General features: G+C 40.2%; 1 protein-coding gene across 9 annotated transcripts in view; it reads right to left on the bottom strand.

The window, feature by feature from the left end:
* USP25 (ubiquitin specific peptidase 25) overlaps positions 1–21282 on the bottom strand; it is a 172321-nt gene extending 151039 nt beyond the window's left edge. For 6 of the 9 annotated variants that reach the window (XM_064273110.1, XM_064273112.1, XM_064273111.1 and 3 more), the window contains exon 1: positions 21154–21282. In XM_064273110.1, coding sequence (XP_064129180.1) covers positions 21154–21201 — 48 coding nt within the window. In that variant the 5' untranslated portion in view covers positions 21202–21282. Of the gene's footprint in view, positions 1–7301; positions 7597–21153 lie in introns of those variants that run through there. The other 3 variants (XM_064273115.1, XM_064273119.1, XM_064273114.1) reach the window with 2 other exon arrangements.
* Positions 21283–23316: the final 2034 nt, after the last annotated feature.

The following is a 23316-nucleotide window of genomic DNA, read 5'->3' as shown; positions in this document are numbered from 1 at the left end:
CATAGGGTTTCCTGGGCTGTAACCTTTATGGGAGCAGATCACCAGGTCTTTCTCCGCCAGAGCTGCTGGGTTTGTAGAGAAGTGCTTAACCATTGTGCCACCATAGCTCCTTGCCTTATATGGTTAGCAATATATGTACAGCTACTTGTAGATAACAATATACCAAAGCATTTTGTGTTTCTTTGTCCTGGCTCACGGGCTTCTCTTTGCCTGGAATACTTTTAATCCACATATGTATCTTCAGCAGTTCATTTCAACCATTACCCCCTCTACGAATCTTTTCTTTTTCCTCCTGGATACAACTACCCAGTCTCTCCTTGATCCTACCACTAAATCCTGTAAGTACTTCATTTAACTTCTAATGACATACGCATTTCTGTCTCCTATCACCACCAAACTGTATGCTTTTTGTATCTTATTTATTTTTCAAGCTGCTTAAAACAAAAAATAAATGGATGAATCGATGGACAAGGTACAGACTGATAACTAAATATCTAAGCAGAAATCCACAGTAAAAAAAAAAAAATCCACAGTAGGAGGTTGAAAATGTGAAACTAGAGTTTATGTGAGAATGTAAAATTATACTTACTTTGATTATACAAACTTGGCAGAAATGAACACATACCCTTTCCCATGAAGTCAATTCCAACTCCTAGCAAACACAAAGGACTCAGGAAATACATGCTATCTTCAAAGATATGGCTTGCAAAAATAAAGCAGAAAATCAAGGACTAATCCTTGGAAAATTCCTACAGTTAAGACATGAAAACACAGTATAACGTATTAGCAGCCAAATTTTTACCATGCCGTATAGCCCAAATGAAAATAGTTTAAAAATATGTACTCAGAGTTCATACACCAGTAGCCCTGGTGGTACAGCGGTTAAGCACTTGGATGCTAACTGAAAGGTCAGCAGTTTGAACCCACCAGCCATTCCGCAGGAGAAAGATGTGGCAGCAGTCTCCTTCTGTAAAGATTACAGCTTTGGAAACCCTATGGGTCAGTTCTACTCTCTCCTATATGGCCACTATGAGTTGGAATAGACTCAAGGGCAACGGGTTTGATGTTTTTGGTTAAAGTTCACACAGCAAAAGGCTGTAAGCTCACAAAATTCTTGTCCAATATCTAGACCTACTTGCTACTTAGTATCTTCTTAGCCAATAATTCTCAACTTCTTTGTGTTCGTAATATACATGCAAATATTAAAAATGTTGGCAGCACACTTGAAAAGAGTTTAAAACTTTCACCACAACAAAGTACAATAACTCTACAAAAGATCGCAATTATCACAACATAATTATTAGTCCAGTATAATAATATCAGCTTACAGTGTCAGCAAAAGCAGTTACCACACTGCACAGCAATAAGTTACTCTCTTGACTATCCAGGCTCTGAGATATGTTCACGAGGCAAAGTACTCACGAGTTTCAATAAATAACATTTATTTGGCATTGTCTTAGTTATCTAGTGCTGCTGTAACAGAAATACCACTTATTCTCTCACAGTCGAGTAGGCTAGAATTTCCAATTCAGGGTGCCCGCTCCAGGGGAAGGCTTTCTCTCTGCCGGCTCTGGGGGAAGGTATAAGGGCAGGGATCCTGAGTCCAAAGGACGTGCTGCTCCTGGCACTTTCTTCTTGATGGTAATGAGGTCCCCATGTCTCTCTGCTTGCTTCTCTCTTCTATATTTCAAAAGAGATTGATTTAGGACACAACCTAAGTCCTGCCTCATTAAAATAACTGCCACTAATCCCACCTCATTAATATCCTAGAGGTAGGATTTACAACACATAGGAAAATCACATCAGATGACAAAATCATGGACAATCACAAAATACTGGGAATCATGGACTAGCCAAGCTGACACACATTTTTGGGGGACAGAATTCAATCCACAACATTCCACCCTTTGGTCCCCCAAAATTCATGTCTTTGCCACATGTAAAACACATTCAAATCATCTCATCATAGCAAAAGTCTTAAATCAACTCCAAGTCAAAATTCCGAAGATTCCTCTTCACCTGTGAACCCTAGAGGAACACTGCAATAATTACATTACATTAATAGGACTATATCGAAAAGATGTTTTGAACTTTGATCAACACTTGGTGGCACATTTATGAAGGTTTTGCAACAAACAGGCTGAGGACACTGCTTTACTAACCAGATGCCGTACAATCAACTCAGACTCACCGCAACCTCATGTGTTTCAACGTATAACTGCGCTCCATCAGGTTTTCAATGGCTGTGATCTTTCAGAAGTAAACTGCCAGACCTTTCTTACGATGCACCTGAGTGGTTTCAAATCACCAACCTTACAGTTAGTAGCCAAGTGTTTAACTATCTGCGCAGCCCAGGGACACCTAAACCAACCAGTTGCTGTGGAGTGTGTTATGACTCAAGACCATCTAAAATCATAGTTATTAACTGAGTAACAGGTCACAGGTGTAGTATGAATGACAATAATAACAGAATTTACTCCCTAAGGTGCCACTTACAGTAACATACTAAGAGAATATCCTTCAAAAGAATGAAAAGAAAAGCAACAGACTGGGCAAAAATACCTGCAAAATACATATCTGATAAAGGACTTATATCCAAAACAAACAAAGAACTCTTAAAACTCAACAAGAAAACAAACAGTCCAATTAAAAAGTGTTCAACAGACAAGAGACAAAAAGGGCCACATAAACCAGAGACTCCTTCAGCCTGAGAATAGAAGAACAAGATGGTGCCCCACTACCACCAATGACTGCCCTGACAGGGAACACAACAGAGATTCCCTGGCACAGCAGGAGAAAAGTGAGATGCAGAACTCAAATTGTAGTAAAAAGCCCAGGCTTAATGGTCTGACTGAGACTGGAGGAACCCTGGAAGACTTACTATTAACCGAGAACTAAAACCATTCCGGAAGCCAACTCTTCAGACAAAGATTAGACAGGCTATAGACATAAAATGATACTTGTGAAGAGTGCACTTCTAGTTCAAGTAGATGTATGAGACTAAATGGGCAGCTTCTGTCTGGAGTTGAGATGTGAAGGCAGAAAAGGACAGGAGCTGGTTAAATGGACACAGGAAATCTGAAGTGGAAAGGTGGAGCAGATTTGCCCAATGTGATACATCATTTGATTTCCTAACTGCTGCTTTTGTGGGCATTTATTGTGAATCCAAGTAAAATGAAATCCTTGACAACCTCAATATCTTCTCCATTTATAACGATGTTACTTGTTGGTCCAGTCGTGAGGATTTTTGTTTTCTTTATGTTGAGGTGTAATCCATATTGAAGGCTGTAGATCTTTGATCTTCATCAGTAAGTACTTCAAGTCCTCTTCACTTTCAGCAAGCACTGCTGTGTTATCTGCATAATACAGGTTGTTAATGACTCTTCCTCAATCCTGATGCCGAGTTCTTCTTCATATAGGCCAAGTTCTCGGCTTTTTGGCTCAGCATACAGATTGAACAAATACGGTGAAAGGATATAACCCTGACACACACCTTTCCTGACTTTCAACCATGCAGTATACCTTTGTTCTGTTCGAACCATTGCCTCCTGGTCTACATATAGGTTCCACATGAGCTCAAGTGTTCTGGAACTCCCACTCTTCACATTGTTATACATAATTTGTTATGACCCACACAGTCAACTACCTTTGCATAGCCAATAAAACACAAGTAAATATCTTTCTGGTATTCTCTGCTTTCAGCCAAGATCCACCAGCATCAGTAATGATATCCCTCATTCCATGTCCTCTTCTGAATCTGGCTTGAATTTCTGGCAGTTCCCTGTCAATGTACTACTGGAACCAGTTTTGAAATATCTTTAGCAAAATTTTACATGCGTTATACTAATAATATTGTTCAATAATTTCCATATTCTGATGGATCACCTTTCTTTGGAATGGGCACACATATGGATCTCTTCCAGTTGGTAGGCCAGGAAGCTGTCTTCTAAATGTCTTCACACAGACGAGGGAGCACTTCCAGTGCTGCATCCATTTGCTGAAACATCTCACTTGGTATTCTGTCAATTCCTGGAGCCCTGTTTTCCATCATTTCCTTCAGTGCAGCATGGACTTCTTCCTTCAGTATCATCAGTATCATTATATGCTACCTCCTGAAATGGTTGAATATCGATCAATTCTTTTTGGTACAGTGACTCTGCATATTCCTTCCATCTGCTTTTGATGCTTCCTGCATTGTTCAATATTTTCCCCATAGAATCCTTCAATATTTCAATTCGAGGCTTGAATTTTTTTCTTCAGTTCTTTCAGCTTGAGAGATGCTGACCATGTTCTTCCTTTTGGTTTTCTAACTCCAGGTCTTTGCACAAATTATTATAATACTTTGTCTTCTCGAGATGCCCTTTGAAATCTTCTCTTCAGCTCTTTTACTTCATATCTTCCTTTCACTTTAGCTACTAGACATTCAAGAGCAAGTTTCAGAATTTCTTCAGAATCCATGTGATCTTTTCTTTCTCTCTTGTCTTTTTAATGACTCCATCCATATCATTAAGATCAACTCTACTTTGAGGAGGCAGCTCTTCCCCACTCGTATTTTGAGTGCCTTCCAACCTGAGGGGCTCATCTTCCAGCACTACATCACAGAATGTTCCACTGCTATTCATAAGGTTTTCAGCGGCCAATTCTTCTAGAAGTAGACTGCCAGGTCCTTTTTCCTAGTCTGTCTTAGTCTGGGAGCTCCACTGAAATTTGTCTCCCAGGGGTGACCATGCTGGTGTTTGAAATATCACTGGCACAGCTTTCAGCAACACGCAAGCCACCAAAGTATGAAAAATTGATAAGCACGTGGGAAAACAAACTATATGTGAGATTAAATTAAAACTACACAGTCTTAGTCAACAAAAGACACCATCAAGAGAATAAACAGACAAGTCCAAATTGGGAAATGATACTTGCAAAATATATTAGCCAGGAAAAAAAAGTAGTACCTAAAATATAAAGAACTCCTTCAAACCTAAAAGATAAACAATCCAAAATGAGAAACAAATGTAAATTTCACAGAAAAGAACTACAGCGGTCCATAAGCACACAAAAAGGTAACCAAATAGTTTATCAACAGTAGAATGGTTAAGCTGTAGTATATCCAGAAGTATAAAAGTACTTGAAAAGGAAAAAAAAGAAAAGAAAAAACCCAAACCTGTTGTCGTTAAGTCGATTCCAACTCACTGCAACCCTATAGAACAGAGGAGAACTGCCCCATGGCGTTTCCTACGTTGTAATCTTTACAGAAACAGATTATCACATCTTTCTCCCATGGAGCAGCTAGTGGGTTGGAACTGCCAACTTTTCAGTTAGCAGCCAAGCTCTTAATCACTGCACCACCAGGGCTCCTCTTAAACACACTACAACATAAAAATCTTTAACAAAATATTAGCGATGAAGGAATAGAAGAAAAATTCCTCAACCTTTAAAGAACATCTACAAAAAAACCTGCAGTTAACATCACACTTAATGGTAAAAGACTGCTTTCTACATAAAATAAGGAACAAGGCAAGGATGTATGTTATCGCCACTTCTATGTGACATTTTACAAGAGACCACATAGAGTGCAATAAAAACAAGGAAAAAAATTGACATAAAGGTTATACAGAAAGTGATGCTCACAAACAGCATGACATTATACATTATAATTAAAAAAAACTATGGAATCTGCACACCCAAAAGAGAACTAGTAAGTGAATTTAACAAGGTCAGGAGACAGAAGTTCAATACATAAAAATCAACTGTTTTCTATTAAGCAAAGAATGATTCTAGTATAAAACTAAACAAAAAATATAATTGACAACAGTATTAAAAAGGATCAAATCTAATAAAAGACAGCAAAGACCTGTAAACGATAGCCCACTGCTGTAAAATTGATTCCAACTCATGATGACCCCATGTGTTACAGGGCAGAGTTGCTCCACATGGTTTTCTTGGCTGTAATCTTTATGCAAGCAGATCACCAGGCCTTTCTTTCATGGCGTCACTGGGTGGATTCAAACTGTCAACCTTTAGGTTAGCAGTGGAGCGCAGCACAGCACTGGTACTGGCACCAGAGAAGGAGAAAAAGAAAATGGAGGAAGTGGTCTAGATGTTGTTAGACACCTCCTTGTGGACATTAAGCTCAGAGAACTCAAGGGGTATGAAGAGTCCCTGATCATATTCGCATTGCTAAAGTGACCAAGAATGCTTAGAAAGGCCTTGGCTCCCATCTGAGAACCACCACAGACCCTGAGGCTGAAGTTTGACCAAGCCAACACCAGATGGCTAAGAGCAAGCTAATGGCAACACCAAATTCCACCAACATTCATGAAGCTATAGGACCACATGTCCTTGAATGGGACCGCTGTGATCTGAAGGGGCTGTTCTAATTCCTGTGACCACAGAAGCCTGGGGTACTACCCACTGTACGCCACAGTGCTGACCCCGGCCTATTCATATGCTGCCTTCACCTACCCAGCCCCTACCTTACATGCTCAGTTGCACTGGTGCCCTCCCTCTGATGCCACCCAGAAAGGATGGAAAGGTCTGCTCTCTTAGTTCTGCAGTCTTAATACTGCTTGACATCCCTGCCCCACAGGTGAGGAAGCCCAGGAGTCCATTTTGGGAGTCTGTATGACAGTACCCGAATAGGTACGCAGAGTTTCCACTGTCACTTGGCAACCTGCAGAGAGCTGCTGCTTCCCTCCAAATTCTGGGAATTTTAAACCGTACTCAGTGGACACCTTCTCGTTTCCTTTCAATCCTCTTCTCCTCAGGCCTGTCCTGCCCCAAAGTCTTTGGTGAAGGCTTCATGGGAGGACTCCAGGGGCATTCTTGCTAAGGCATCCAGACACAACTCAGAGCCTCTGTAAAAGAGGCAAGCCCCAGATCTCCAGCCCAAACTTGTTTCTGTAACTCCACCTCAAGGGAACCGCAACATTTGATTTTGCATTTTTTGGGGCATGAATTAAGATGCATGAATTGGTGCACAGGTAAGATTACAGTTGGCTCTCACATTGGTGCCACCATAGCAAAGGTCCTAACCACTCATGGCTCATCATTTCTGGTTCCTCTTTCCATACCCCTTCCCACAAATCCATCCTGCTTCAGTGAGTACACAGCAATCTCAGCTCGGCAGCCAATTCTGCTCTGATGGCCTAACACCCCTCATCCCCACTCCATCCACACCAACTGCCAGACCGAACAGCAACAACGAGCAGAATGTTTTCTTTTCCAGTTCAAATCAGGATCATCCTCTTCCTTGTCCTTAGATGGGCCAGCATCTGTAAGAAAAGTCTTTCTGGGCCTAGTTTGTTTACCTCTTCATAGCTCGTTCCACTCCTCCCACTGGTCCTCATTCTTTGCAAACTGCCAAACCAACCGAGATGTGAAGGTATTTTTATACTCTGTGTAATAAAATATGCATCATAAATGACTTCTCTGTGGGAAATCAATTAATTATTAAAGACACTTTGCTCTCCAGATAACTTTAATGCTTAGTTTCAGGCATAAAGAAGAAAAAGGTTTTCATTCTTCAGCAATGAGCTTTTTTGATAGGCAGTAGTTTCAGAAAAACAGAATGAAGGCAAAATTGTGGAATTTAATTTTGTGAACATAATAGTGACTGGTCCTGAAGTGCTTTACCTTTAGCTACATCTGTGACATTCTTGCCATTTTCAGACATGGAAGACTAGGCAGCTATCATTATTCCTGGTCCCTGTTGAGAATGTGAGACAAGATAATTTATGAAATGTAGTATAAAAAAAAATCCAAAAATGGCCAATAAGCTCATGAAAGATGCTCAAAACCACTAGTCATTAGAGAAATGCAAATTAAAACCACATACAATGCCACTACATACACACTAAAATGGCTAAAACTTAAAAGACTGACAATACCAACTGTAGAAAAGAATGTCAACAAACTGGAACTCCCATACATTGCTGATGAGAATGTACAATAGTACAACCACTTCAGATAATAGTTCCGCAATATCTTATAATAATTCCATTCTTACACATTTGCACAAGAGAAAGGCAAATAAATATATGTCTACTCAAAAACTTGCCCGCGAATGTACGTGTAGTGGCATTATTAATAACAGGCAAAACTGGAAACAACCCAAAAGTCCACCATCAGGTGCATGAATACACAGATTATGGACCTGTCATACAATGAAACATTACTCAGTAATAAAAAGGAACTACTGACACATGCAACAACATGGCTGCAGCACAAAAATATTTTACTGAAAGAAAGAAGCCAGATACAAAGAAATTTTGATTGACCTAAAACAGTCAGTCAAACTGACATAAAGAAAAAGAAGTCAGATTTGTGGCTACGTAAAATGAAGATGGTACAATTATGGAACAGGACGTGATACAAGGAACTTTTTAGAGTGCTGGAAATTATCTATGTGCCAAAATTATCAAAACACACACTTTAAATGGTCACATTCATTTTATGTAAATTATACCACTGTAACATTAATTTAAAATAAGTCAAGATAGCAGCTATTGAAATACGGAAGAGAAGAGCAGTTTGGCTGAAGCACAAAACCAACTTCTGGGATAATAACGTACACTACTTCATGTCCAGGGTGCTACAAAAGGTTGTTGTTGTTGTTGGGTGCCACTGACTCGATTCTTACTCATAGTGACCCCATGTGACAGAGTAGAATTGTCCCACAGGGTTTTCTTGCTATAATCTTTACGAAAGCAGATCACTCTGTGTGTGTGTTTGTGTATGTATGTGTATATATACACACACATACATATTTATATACATATATAAAAGCCCTGGTGGCACAGTGGTTAAGAGCTACGGCTGCTAACCAAAAGGTCAGCAGTTCGAATCCACCAGGCACTCCCTGGAAACCCTACAGGGCAGCTCTAGTCTATCCTATAGGGTCACTATGAGTCGGAATCAACTTGACGGCAATGGGTTTGGTTTTTTTTCATTTTTTGTACGTATATATGTACTTATTTATATATATATACACACACATACACAACTGGGTGGTACAAATGACTAAGCGTTAGACTACTAGCCGAAAGGTTGGCAGTTCAAATCCACCCAAAGGTGCTTCAGAAGACAGGCCTAGTAACCTGCTTCTGGAAGTTCACAGCTTTGAAAACCCTATGGAGCAGTTCTACTCTGCATAGGCAGGGTTGCCATGAACAGGAACACATTCAATAGCAACTAACAACATTATGTATAAAAACCAAAAAAACAAACCAAACTCATTGCTCTCAAGTTGATTCCAACTCATAGCGACCCTATAAGGTAGGTTAGGACTGTCCCACAGTGTTTCCAAGGAGCGGCTGGTGGATTCGAACTGCCGATCTTTTGATTAGCAGCCAAGCTGTTAACCACTGTGCCACCAGGGCTTCATATACACGCACATGCATATTCACACACACACATATGTGTGTACATATTATTTATTATATTTAAAAAATCATAAGTTTTCACGTTTCACAATTTTTAAAAGAAGCTTTCGGAAGTGATTTATATACACACACACAACAAAAAGAGAAGAAAAGAAACAACAGGAAGACTCCAACTTTAGCATATACAGTTGACTGATCCTAAATTCCCTGCTGTAGTGATACAATGAATAAAAAAAAGACTAAATTTGTCCCTCTGGGGGTGGTGGGACAAGTGCCCCACCTACACACCTGAAGCTTTAGGTTTCCATAGAGATGTCTGCCATGAAAGGCTGAGGGAGGAGACATCTCCTTCACAACTAGAAAGCATGTCAGTGCATTGATGGGGAGAAATACTTGAAACATGAGAAACCCTATGTGGTCAAGGGAAGCAGACTCTCTTTTATACTAAATTGGATGTATTGTGATAATTCAACCCCTGGAGGACCACTGTACTCAATTTACACAAATGCTAAAGACATGCCCATCTGTAAGAACACTAATTAATTTCAACCAATGGGGTTGATTATTGTTCTGAATGCCACAGCCTAACTGAGTCTGGAAACAGTGGGTCTAGAGAGAAGCACAAAAACCTGCATTTTTAGAAAGCACTACAAGTAATACAGATAGTGCACAAACCACACTGTAAGAAATTCTGATCTAGACCTATTCTGACAAGGCTAAAGAAATAAGGAAAACATTACTGGGTCATTTAAAAATATTTAGCAACTCAGAGGATCCAAGAATAAGAATAAAGCAGATGGTCTGTACCCAAAGTTAATTAAGACCAAAAAAAAGAGAAAACTTTGAAAAATTACTTACTGCACTTATAAAACAAGATACCATGACAAACAATATATTCTTGGAAATTAAAACAAGTTTACCAAAATAAATTAAAAACAAGTGGTCCTTTTATAAATCCAACTTTTCACACGACCTACTTGGCCACATTGCATAGCCCCCACGTGTCTGTTTGTCGTAGTGTGGGGGCTTGCATGTTGCTGTGATGCTGGAAGCTATACCACCACTGTTCAGACACCTGCAGGGTCACTCAAGGAAAACAGGTTTCAGCTGAGCTTCCAGACTAAGAAAGACTAAGAAGAAGGACCCGGCAGTCTACCTCTGAAAAGAAGCAGGCAGTGAAAACCTTATGAATTGCAGCGGAATGCTATACAGTGCCAGAAGAAAAGCCCCCCAGGTTGGAAGGCACTCAAAAGATGACTGCGAAAGACCTGCCTCGTCAAAGTAAAGTCGACCTTAATTACATGGATACAATAAAGCTTTCAGGACCTTCATTTGCTGATGTGGCACAACTCGTCAAGACCAACGACTTTCCAAGACCAAAGACTTCTTCACTGCAAACACCTTCTTTCAACAACATAAATGGTGACACATGGACCTCACCACATGGAACACACAGGAATAAAAGTGACTACATCTGTGGAAAGAGACGATGAAAAAGCTCAATATCACCAGTCAGAACAAGGCCAGGGGCAGACTGAGGAACAGACCATCAAGTGCTCACATGCGAGCTCAAGCTGAAACTGAAGAAAATCAGAGCAAGTCCACGAGAGCCAAAATATGACATTGAGTATGTCCCATCTGAATTTAGAGACCATCTCAAGAATAGATCTGACACACTGAACACTAGTGACCGAAGACCACACAAGTTGTGGAATGACATCATACATGAAGAAGGCAACAGGTCACTGAAAAGACAAGAAAGAAAGAAACGACCAAGATGGTTGCCAGAAGAGCTCTGAAACTTGCTCACCAACACTGAGCACCTAAAGCAAAAGGAAGAATTAATGAAGTAAAAGAATTGAACAGAAGATTTCAAAGGGCATCTCGGGAAGACAAAGTAAAGTACTATAATGACATGTGCAAAGACCTGGAGATAGAACACCAAAAGGGAAGAACGTGCTCGGGGTTTCTCAAGCTGAAAGAACTGAAGAAAAAATTCAAGCTTCAAGTTGCAATAGTGAAGAATTCTATGGGGAAGATGTTAAATGACTCAGGAAGCATCAAAAGAAGACGGAAGGAATACACAAAGTCATTATACCAAAAAGAATTAGTCAATGTTCAACCATTTCAAGAGGTGGCATATGATCAGGAACCAACGGTACTGAAGGAAGAAGTCCAAGCTGCTCTGAAGGCATTGGCGAAAAACAAGGCTCCAGGAACTGATGGAGTATCAACTGAGATGTTTCAACAAACAGATGCAGCACTGGAGGTGCTCACTCATCTATACCAAGAAATATGGAAGACAGCTTCCTGGCCAACTGACTGGAAGAGATCCATATTTATGCCTATTCCCAAGAAAGGTGATCCAACTGAATGTGGAAATTACAGAACAATATCATTAGTATCACACACAAGCAAAATTTTACTGAAGATCATTCAAAAACGGCTGCAGCAGTACATCGACAGGGAACTGCCAGAAATTCAGGCCAGTTTCAGAAGAGGACGGGGAACCAGGGATACCATTGCTGAAGTCAGATGGATCCTGGCTAAAAGCAGAGAATACCAGAAGGATGTTTACCTGTGTTTTATTGACTATTTAAAGGCATTCGACTGTGTGGAGCGTAACAAATTACGGATAACGTTGTGAAGAATGGGAATTCCAGAACACTTAAATTTGTGCTCTTGAGGAGCCTTTACATAGATCAAGAGGCAGTTGTTCATACAGAACAAGGGGATACTGGATGGCTTAAAGTCAGGAAAGGTGTGCATCAGGGTTGTATCCTTTCACCACACCTACGCAATCTGTATGCCGAGCAAATAACCCAAGAAGCTGGACTATATGAAGAAGAACAGGGCATCAGGATTGGAGGAAGACTCACTAACAACCTGCATTATGCACATGACACAACCTTGTTTGTTGAAAAGTGAAAAGGACTTGCAGCACCTCAACATAAAGAAAAGAAAAATCCTCATAACTGGACAAATGAGCAACATCATGATAAACGGAGAAAAGACTGAAGTTGTCAAGGATTTCATTTTACTTGGATCCATAATCAACACCCATGGAAGCAGCAGTCAAGAAATTAAAGGACACATTGCATTGGGTAGATCTGCTGCAAAGGACCTCCTTAAAGTGTTGAAAAGCAGGGATGTCACCTTGAAGAGTAAAGTGCACTTGACCCAAGCCGTGGTATTTTCAATCACACCATAAGCATGTGAAAGCTGGACAATGAATAAGGAAGACCGAAGAAGAAATGATGACTTTGAATTATGGTGTTAGTGAAGAATACTGAATACACTATGGACTGCTACAAGAACAAACAAATCTGTCTTGGAAGAAGTACAACCAGAATGCTCCTTAGAAGCAAGGATGGCGATACTGTGTCTTACATACTTTGGACATGTTATCAGAAGGGATCAGTCCCTGGAGAAGGACATCGTGCTTGGCAAAGTACAGAGTGAGTGGAAAAGAGGAAGACCCTCAACAAGGTGGACTGACACAGTGGCTGCAACAAGGCAACCACAGCAATGACTGTAAGGATGGCGCAGTACCAGGCAGTGTTTCGTTGTGTTGTGCACAGGGTTGCTATAAGTTGGAACTGACTCGAAGGCACCTAACAACAACAACAACACATTGCATAGTGACATCCCTAAACTGTCTTTCAAAAGGCAAATTTGGTTTTTCATATACAATATTCATCTATGATTATTATGTGCTATTTATGGTGCCATACTCATCAGTTATGTTTGCAGGAAAAAGGAATGCCACTGGTGGAGATCAGTACTTACAGCAGTTCTATGACATTGGAGTAAAAGTGTATTGCAGTGTCTACCACTCATCTGACACTCTGTCACACCGTGGTGGTTTGCATGTCGCTCTGATGCTAGAAGCTATGCCCTCAGCATTTCAAATACCAGCAGGGTCACCAATCGTGGACAGGTTTCAGCAGAGCTTCCAGACCGAGAGAGACTGGAAAGATCTGGTGATCTACTTCTGAAAATAAGCCAATGAAAATCTTATAGATAACAATCAACCATATCAAAGATCATGGAAATGGCATGGGACCAGTCAACATTTCACTGTTATGCATAAGGTCACCATGAGTCGGAGCCAACACAACAGCAACTAACAACAACAGTGTCAGAGGAAGAAAGACCTTTTAACCACCTCTACATATGGGCTCGTCACGAGGTGGAATCAACTTGATGGCAACTAACAACAACAACAACTCTAGGTACATCTGGGCACAGATGAATAACTGCCAAGCTGATCCTTGGAGAAGAAGATGGAGGAGGACCCATGATAAAAAGGAAGCACCTTGCCAGACTTCAGAGGACCCAAGATGACAGAAGAGTGGCTGTCCCCCATCCCAGGAAGCCTAGGAAGTGAAAACTTTCACAGCGGTCACCAAGACCCAAAGGAAAAAGTACGTGCAGGAACCAAAATTAAAAACACAACGATACTCTTCAGTTCTTCAAGAAATTCATGTAACTTTCACATGTAAATATTTTAGAAGTATATTAGATAGAAAAGTAAGGATCCACTCTTTAAAATCAGTTATAAAAATATATATATATACAATAAAGATATCCAGTATCATCACTTCTGATCAGCATTTATTAGTAGTCTCAGCTAGAAAACATGAAAAAATGAAATTACAGGCATAGAAATTGGAAATAAAACTGTCATTACATAAGCTTAATATAATTTTCTACATAGAAATTCCAAAATTATCTTCAGGGAAATTATTAGAATAGTAAAGTTGAACGAGGTGGTTGGATATAAGAATGATAGACAAAAATCATTTGCATTTGTACACATCAGAAACAAATCATTAAGCAGGGCAATTTTTAAAGAATACCATGTGTGATAGTTACCAGAAATTATCGACTACCTGTGACAAAAGATGCATTTAACAGTTCTACAGATAAAATTACAAACTGTAAAAGAGATATTTAAAAAGACCTAACTAAAAGTAGAGGTATGTTATGTTAATGGACAGAAAGATTCAATGTAATAAAGATGTTGTTACTGTTGCTGGGTGCCATCAAGTCAATTTTTGACTCATAATGACCCCGTGCGTCACAGCAGAATGGCCGCATAGGGTTTTCTTGACTATAATCATTATGGAAGCAGATGCCTAGGTTTTTCCCCCATGAAGTCAAGTGGGTTCGAACCGCCAATCTGTGAGCTTAACCACTATGCCACCAGAACTCCTTATAAAAAAAAAAAATAAAGATATCAATAATCCCAAAATTGATCTACAGATTCAACAAAATAAATCAAAAACTCAAACAGGGTTTTTTGGAGAACCTGGTAAAACTATTCTAAAATTTCAAAAGAAAATAAAGCGTCATGACATTTTTGAAGAAGAAGAACAAAGAGAAGGGACTTATTTTCAAGATTAAAAAAAAAACCACAAACCCAATGCTGTCAAGTCAATTTCAACTCTTAACAGCCCTACAGGGCAGAGCAGAACTGCCCCATAAGGTTTTGAGGGAGCGCCTGATGGATTCAAAGTGCCAACTTTTTGGTCAGCAGCCTGAGCTTTTAACCACCGCACCATCCACTTTTCAAGATATTAGAGATTATTAAAACATTAAAGATTATTATAAAGCTAGAGCAGTAAGACAGGATGGCACTGGCACAGGAGTGGGCAAAATGAATAATGGAATAGAATAGAGAGCCATGGTAAAAAAAAAAAAAATGTTTTATATAAAACTTTTGTATATGGCAAGGTAAGATCTCGGTTCAATGGAAACAGGATGAACTTTTCAATAAAAGAAGGTCAGAATATATATAACATATATATATTCTGACTCATAGTGACCTTATAGGACAGACTAAAACTATCCATAGAATTTCCAAGGAGCAGCTGGTGGATTCAAAATGCCAAATCTTTTGGGTTAGCAGTCGTAGCACTGAGCCACTAGGGCTCCAAATCACAAACCAGTGTTTATAATGAACTCAATTCTGTGTACCTCAGAACCAACTAAAAATGTATATTAGAACAACAGAAAAGTACTGATCATCTATAAAAACAAACCAAACCCAGTGCCATCAAGTTGATTCCGACTCAGAGCAACCCTACAGGACAGAGCAGAACTGCCCCACAGAGTTTCCAAGGAGCGCCTGGTGGCTTCAAACTGCCGACCCTTTGGTTAGCAGCCATAGCACGTAACCACTATGCCACCAGGGTTTCCACTGATCACCTATAGAAGTAGTAAATATAGAATGCACATTACAAAATTAATCTAGATTAAAAACTTAGCCTACTATATACAGCAAAAAGGGAGAGATAAGAATTATAAAATAAAATTTGAAATAAGTGAGATGAATCAAACCAAACCCATTACCATCGAGTTGATTCTGACTCACAGCGGCCATATAGCACAGAGTACAACTGCACCATAGTTTCCAAGGAGCGCCTGGTGGATTCGAATTGCCAACCTTTTGGTTAGCAGGCATAGCTGTTAACTACTACGCCACCAGGGTTTCCACAGCATCTAAAATTCAAATAATGCAACTTAACAAAGAAGAAAAAGAATAAAGTAGAAGCAATAATTTTAAAATATATATTCCTTCTGAGAAAAAACACTGAGTTTTTGAGATGAAAAATCCTACGCAGGATTGTTAAAAGATATATACGTGAACAAGACATATGCTGGTGAAATTTCTGAACTCTAAAACCAAAGAGGAAATCTTAAAGCTTAAGAGTTAACTTACCTGTTTAAAAAAAAAAAGAGAGAGATTCAACAGTATTATACAATACAAAGCATGTAGTTAAAATTAAATACCTAATTCCAAAAAGCTAATTATCTATTAATAATGGGTCTGTAAATATAAGAAATGGAAAGTAAACACAAGAAATATACCTCAAAAAATATAAAAATTAGTCATCTCGAATTACAATTCTATATTATCCCATCAACATCAGGAATGTGATAAGTGAAAATATGCTAAAGGTTTTATCCTACTGGGGTGAGGGAAGGAGGGCAACCTAGTTATTAATTCTTGACATTATCAGAAAAGTTATGTTTAGATATATTTGTTTAAAAGTAAAAGTTTCAAAGTAAGAGAAATAAGAAAAATTCCAAACTATTAAAGAATTAAAAAATGAAGGGTAGAAGAAGTGATACGAAGAAAACTTGATCAATACATCAAAACAATGAGAAAAAGACTAAAAAATGGAAAATCAGAAAACAATCACCTATCACCATATATGTGAGTGGCTGAATCCTACCAAAATATAAACAAATACAAGTCCAAATTAGAGCCATTAGAAATACCAAAAGAATTTGATGAAATCACATCAAAAGTGGTGTCATCAACATCTCTCTGAATTTAACATATCAAGAAAACGAACAAAAGACATAGTCAAATAAATACTGTGTTCATTTAACATATAAACATAGAACTCTAACTTTCAAAGAATATACGTTCTTTTCATATGTTCATCAAAATCTCATATACTTGATAATGAGATCTCAATAAATACATAAAACCATTACAAATCATACCTTCTAAACAGTGTATCAAATCTAGAAATGAAGAATTGAAAGACTTAAAAAAATGTAACATATTGAAAAGTTAAAAAAAAAAAAACTTTAAAAAAAATGAGAGAAAAAGAAAGTCAAATCCATAACAAAATCAGGCTAAGATCCAAAGCCCAAAATGCTTTTCATTATTAAACATGATGGTAAATTCACTAAGTACTGAATTTAAGCAGCAAAAAGAAAAAAATACACCAAAAAAAAAAATAGAGAGGTAGAATTACACACTAAAGAAAAAAGCAAAAATAAATAAATTAGAAAACAAAACAACTGATTAAAAAAAACTGAGCTAAATTTTGGTAAGACTGATAAAACAGTTCAACACTGGCAGTCATAACTGAGAAGGAAACAAACAGGAATGAGAAAGGGCATATACCCACCTATGCACAGATTTAAGTTCAGGCCAATAAATACGAAAATCTAAATTAAGATTTTCTTGCTAAATTTTTAAGAACTATAAAACATTTTAGAAAATTGACTCTGGAAGAGTCAGAAAACCTACAAAGACAATAGGCAAAATCTGTAAGCCTTATCTAAAACTTGCTGTAAATAAGATGCTCAGCCCTGATATAATATAGTCATATTCGCCAAACCTCCAAAGTAACAAGGACTTAGGTTGAACCACACCTAAATTTTTAAGTGAAATATGGCCAAATGCTAACAACTTTGAAGAGGTCAATCTAATCCCATATTCAACAAAGAACAGGAAAACATAAAAAGCTTTCTAATCATTTTATGAGTTACTGTAACTCTCAAACCTAATCCGATAGCCCATAGGCTTTGCAACATATTACTAACGATAAAATGTCCAAAAAAAAACAAAACCAACCAACCGTTGTAAGTGTGGTTTGTCACAAGTGCAGCTCATGGTAACTTGATGCGTCCTAATTCGGGACTACCTGTACTATTTCTTTTTTACCCTCCCTTCCCAGAATAAATGCTTGCTTAGCTAAACTGGAAACACTCAGATACAAAGTTGTTCATGTTTAATCATGCTAACTATAAGGCTTTAAAAGTAGATTTAGACAAATTTAATGACTTGCCCACGGTCACAGAAAGGTGATTTAGATCTAACCCAAGTTCTACTGTCTTCCTATCACATAATACTCTTTTTTAGAATTAACAATTTTCCACAGTTTCAAGCTTTGATTCTTTCTGAATAATTTTTAAAACTTGCAAATCAGTTAAAGAACTAAGACATGCACATCCCTTGTAGAAGCCATTCATCCCTTACTTCACTGAACAAATATTTACTGACTCCTACAATGGAGTCCCCACATGGTACAAACAGTTAACATGTTTGGTTGCTAACCAAAACACTGGAGGTTCGAGTCCAACCAGAGACTCCTTTGAAGAAAGGCCTGATGACCTACTCCCCAAAAATCTGCCACTGAAAACCCTATGCCGCACGATTCTACTCTGACACACATGGGGTCCCCTTCTGTCGCAATGGACTTGACAGCATGTGGAGAAAAAAAAAAAAAAAAGGGCAAAGAAGTGCTATAAACCCTAGGGTGAAACATAACAGGCAAAGTGCTTGTTCTCCTAACTTTACACTTTATTCAACTCAAATCGATGTATTAAATGTAAGTATATCCTGTTTATTGGGGAGTGCTCTATAAATTAATTTGGTCCCTAGGACCAAATGCTAATGCTGCCCTAAGAATCCTCATTTGAAACTTGAATCTGTGCATCAAATATCCGAGATGTGTCAAAGGACGCTCCACTTAGGTAAATACCAAGCACAAAGACTAAAGATACATGTTCAAGACCAAAATTACCGCAGGATTTAATTGTAACTAATTTGCAGCCAAAACCACCTCACTTATAGCATCTAAACCTAAGAAAAGCAGCTCTCTGCAATTCTACTGTATCCCATTAAGTCCTTGCCTTGGCCAAACTTCAGCAATCAAGCAAAAAACCCATCAAGGCAGCCACTTGCCTTCTCATACTACATTGTGACAAGCTATTCTGTAGGTGAACTATGACAGAGCTATGAAAGTTTTGTGTAGTGTTGCTTTTTGAAAAAAAGGTTATTTCTTTTACATCCCTCTGGAAGAAAAAAAAATATCTTGAAAACATAGGAATCATTCCAACCACAATATGGCTATTTATTTTAATACAATATTATACACACACTCTCTCTATATACACACACACATATATGTATTTTTTTTTTAAGAAGGACAGAAAACAGGTTAAAATTCTGACTGTGCAAGACACACTGGACACATCTCCTTTTACTGATATTCCATACAGTTTCTAAAAGAAAAGGAAGAGTTTCACTTTTGTTTCTTCTGAAGTCTGAAGTCCACTTCCCAGTTACCAGCTTGGTGGATTTAAATCCGTCAAGTTATTTGAGGTAGATGGCTTAACATATTTGCAGTCATATAAATAGTTTTACTCTAGGATAACAAAGCAGTAGCATGTAAAAATGGAAAGCAAACAACAAAACAAAATTATATTACACTGCTCAAGAAAAAAAATTCCCCAATATCAATGAAAAGATTTAAAACACACACACACACACACACACACACACACACCCCAGACACAAAATGGTAATATTCCGGAATAACAACTACTTCCTTTGTATAAGGAGGGGGGTCACTAAACTAAGAAATTTGACTTGACTGCCAAGACCACTGTCAGTGATCTGATTCTTGATTCTACAAATTTATTCTGCGTTTTCTGATTCTGTGTACTTCCAGCAAAGTCAAGGGAGAAAAGAACAAATTCCTTGCCATTGTTCAAACTTAAGAGGTATGAAAAACATAAACTACTCTTTCCACTTTAAAATAACAGGATTTAATATTCAACACTGAAGACAACTATAGACAAAACGATACCAAGCCTGTTAAAGATTGCTTCGCACTCACAGGGCCTCAGGATCCTGTCCTAAGTACTAACATTCATGACATACACGGTGTCAAAAACTAAAGTTTAAGGTTTTCAAAACAGAAGAGAGAAGGTTTAGGAGGTTACTGTTTTAAACTCCTACTATTAAATCTTGAATTATTTCACTGTAAATAAATTGCAGTCTGCAATAAATCTTCTAAATTTCCCAGTAACAGCTAACATACAAAAGTTCCAAAAACAACTTACCCAAAGTTCCTAAAATAACAATGCACTATCCTTGCTTTCTGAAATTCTTTAGCATCTTCAATTACCTCAAGTACTATCATAAAATCCTAAAAATAATCTCAAAGCAAAAGCTTAATTTATACAAAGGCTGTGTTAGGGACGGAGGCCTTATGCTCAAGTTAAACAATCACAGGTAGGCGTTAACTACTACTCTAAAACTACAACAGGGTGGGGCACTCATTACTCACCCCGACAAACCAAACACAGCTTTGCTGATGGCTCACAGTAAACCTCAATGACCCCAAAATTCCAACACGACTAAAGCAACGTTTCCCTTTGGCCCAAAGTGCTTTTCACACAAACGACGGGAAAAAAAAAAACGTAAGTCACGGTCAACTGCTCTTCAGAATATGGTGCAAGCCATGATGGTGCATTTAAGATTCTGAAAGCAAAATCTACAGTATTTAGAGAGCCTCTCACTCTCCACTATGACAGATTTGAAGGTTCCCAAACAGAAAAAAAAAAATTTTTTTTTTTCAGCGAGCGACCATGAGAATGTGTGATTGATGCAGGAGTTAACGGGTGAAGAGTAGAACAAGGTCAAACTTAGGGGACAAAAGACTCCTGGAATAAACATGGTCAAAAGGTTTCCTTACTTCAGGGATAATTTCTACAACCAGAAAAGGAAAAAGAAAAAGGAACCCACCAAATCCCCTACTTCTACATAGAGTCCACCTGGCAATGTACCTGTCCCTCAAGGCAGGCAACTGGATTTTGGTGGAGACTCGTTGCAAAATAGCAGGCCTGGAACGCTCCTACCTTCGAAATACAAACTGAGTTCAGGAGAAATGACAACTGGCTATTCTTAAAAAGAAAGACAAAACTTTAATTAGGAAGGCGTAAAGAAGAGGAGTGTAGGAATGTGAGGGCTCTCCACACCCTGCACCGTCAGTGCTAGGAAAATAACTGGCAGAAAGACGGGGACGGAAAGACGCTAAGGACACCCCGCTCCCCACAGGCGACCCCGCGCTGGGCGCGACGCCCCCAGGGCAAAGCGTCGGAGCGGTGGGTGGCAGGGGAGGCAGCCGGGGCCGCGGAGACGAGGCCGGCACGTCGGAAGCGGCTCGCGGGCTCGCCTTACCTTCTGCGCCGCGCTCTGCTGCTGCAGCACATTCTGCTCCACGGTCATGGCCCCCGCGGCGGCGGCGGCGGCGGCGACACAGGCGGCAGCGTCCGGTTCCCGGGGACTCCGCCGGCCCAGGCGGCCGCGCTCCGCCGAGCTCCAGGGAGCGGCGCGGACGGCCGGGGAGGACAGCGCCCCCGCCAGCCAGGCGCGAAGGCGATGGCGGCCGGCGTGCGCGGGCACCGCGGGCAGGCGGCGAGGCGCGGGCTGCGAGGGCCACGGCGGCGGCCCCACCTCTCGGCTCGGCCCGCCTCAGCGCGGCTCGGCCGCGGCGGCCCGGGCCATGAGCTGGCGGCGGACGCTGGGGCGCAAGAGGGCGCGAGCTAGCCGGGACGCGTCACGCGCTCGCGCGCTCCTGCGCTGGCTGATAAGGGGCCACTGCTAGGAAGGGAGCGAGGGACGGAGGGAGCGGCCGGCCGGAATGGCGCTGTTCTCCTCCCTCCCCGACTCCTCCTCCCCTCCCCTCCCCCAACCGCCGTCACCGCCCCCGCCCGGCGGCTCCTCCCCTGCCGAGCCCCGCCCGCCGGCCGCCCTAACCCTACATTGTGACCCGTAGGGCGGAGGGGAGGGGCGGGGCCAGCACGGAGGCCCGCCCCCAATCCTCGCCCCGCCCCACCGCGCCCCGCCCCGCGTGAGCCTTGCGCTCCCCGAGCTGGGCGAGGGCGCGCCCAGGGGGCGGGGCTGCTGGGGTGCCGCCCCTGCGGCAGGTTGCGCGGCTCCAGCCCTTGGCTCCGAGAATCTCGGAGCCGAAGCCCGACGGCCGCGTTCCTCCCTGTGCCCACGACTTGTCAGATCGCCCGCTTTCCCATGCCTCCAAAACAAATATTTCCCTCCAGGCCCTGGTACGTCCCAAAACCGCGTTGGGTCCCTAGCCCCAGCTTCTTTCCATGTAACCTGTCCCGCCCCTCTCCTTTCTAGGAATTTGAGAAGCAACAAACTTGCTCAAAGGGAAAAGCCAAGTGTGATTTAAGCAAAGGACTGTCAGAGGTCCTTGCGTTGAAATGTACTTGACTAATCATTACATAAATGAATATTGACCTTTTCCATCTACTTCATTCATTCAAATACATCAGTCTCTACTAGGTTCTAGAAAAATAGGATTTATTCCCCGGAGATTTAGGGTTTCAAGGCTATAAATCTTTAGGGAAGCAGACTGCCACATCTTTCTCCCGCAGAGCTCCTGGTGGGTCTGAGCCGACCTTTTGGTTACCGCTGTAGCATCAGGGCTTCTGTTAATGGAAATGACATATGGCCTACACTGCAAACAACATTATAAAGGAGGATCACTATCTAGACGATACATAATTCTAATATTCCAGTTAATAATATTAAGCAAACAATGAACTACCATAAGTGAAATACTTGACTATATATGGAATTGAAAGGAAAATATAACGTTGAGAAAGCAATCTTTAGCTGGAAAAATATCTTGAGTTTCATGGGCTACACTGGGGACTGGCAGGGTGAGGGGTGAGCTCATATTGTCACAAATACTGTACACACCTCTGCAAATCCAGGTAGAATTTTTAATCCTATGACAAAAGCAAGTTTAGTAAATGATAACTGAAATAGTATCTGGTTTTATTTAATAAGCATGGATCATAGTAACTCTAAAATAAAGCTTTGTACAATCCTGTACGCTTTACAACCCTCTTTGGTCTGCCCTTTACATACCTTCAACCACCTTTTGTGATCATTCTCTTGAATCTTCATATTTATTTGCTCATTTGATTTTGAGAAATTGCAAATTTCATTTTATTGATGGCCTACCTATTTGTAAGAACTTTTTGAAAAGTCATGAATGGTTGGAAACTCAGAATATTAGGAATAACGCAACAGTTCTCATCAAGTGCAAAAATCTTTTTGGGAGAACACTGAGGCCCCAAAAGGGTGACGTGTCAAGCATAGCATGCAAGAGCCCATTTTTCCTCACAGCCCAAAGATCTTTCCAACATGCTAATCTCATGTATCTCTGCATTAGAGATGTGTATTTTTTAAAATCTGTCAGGTTCATAACATTTAAACTTAAGAAAGTTAAATTTAGCATAAAAATTTAGGACCATGGTTAAAAAAGTGACAGACATTAAAGTTTAGCTTCAAGAATTTGGCAATACAGTGTTC

This window comes from Loxodonta africana, chromosome 20 (assembly GCF_030014295.1).
Source record: "Loxodonta africana isolate mLoxAfr1 chromosome 20, mLoxAfr1.hap2, whole genome shotgun sequence".
Taxonomy (NCBI): Eukaryota; Metazoa; Chordata; class Mammalia; order Proboscidea; family Elephantidae; genus Loxodonta; species Loxodonta africana.
The sequence above is the reverse complement of the archived record's forward strand: the minus strand, read 5'-3'. Positions and strand labels throughout refer to the sequence as shown.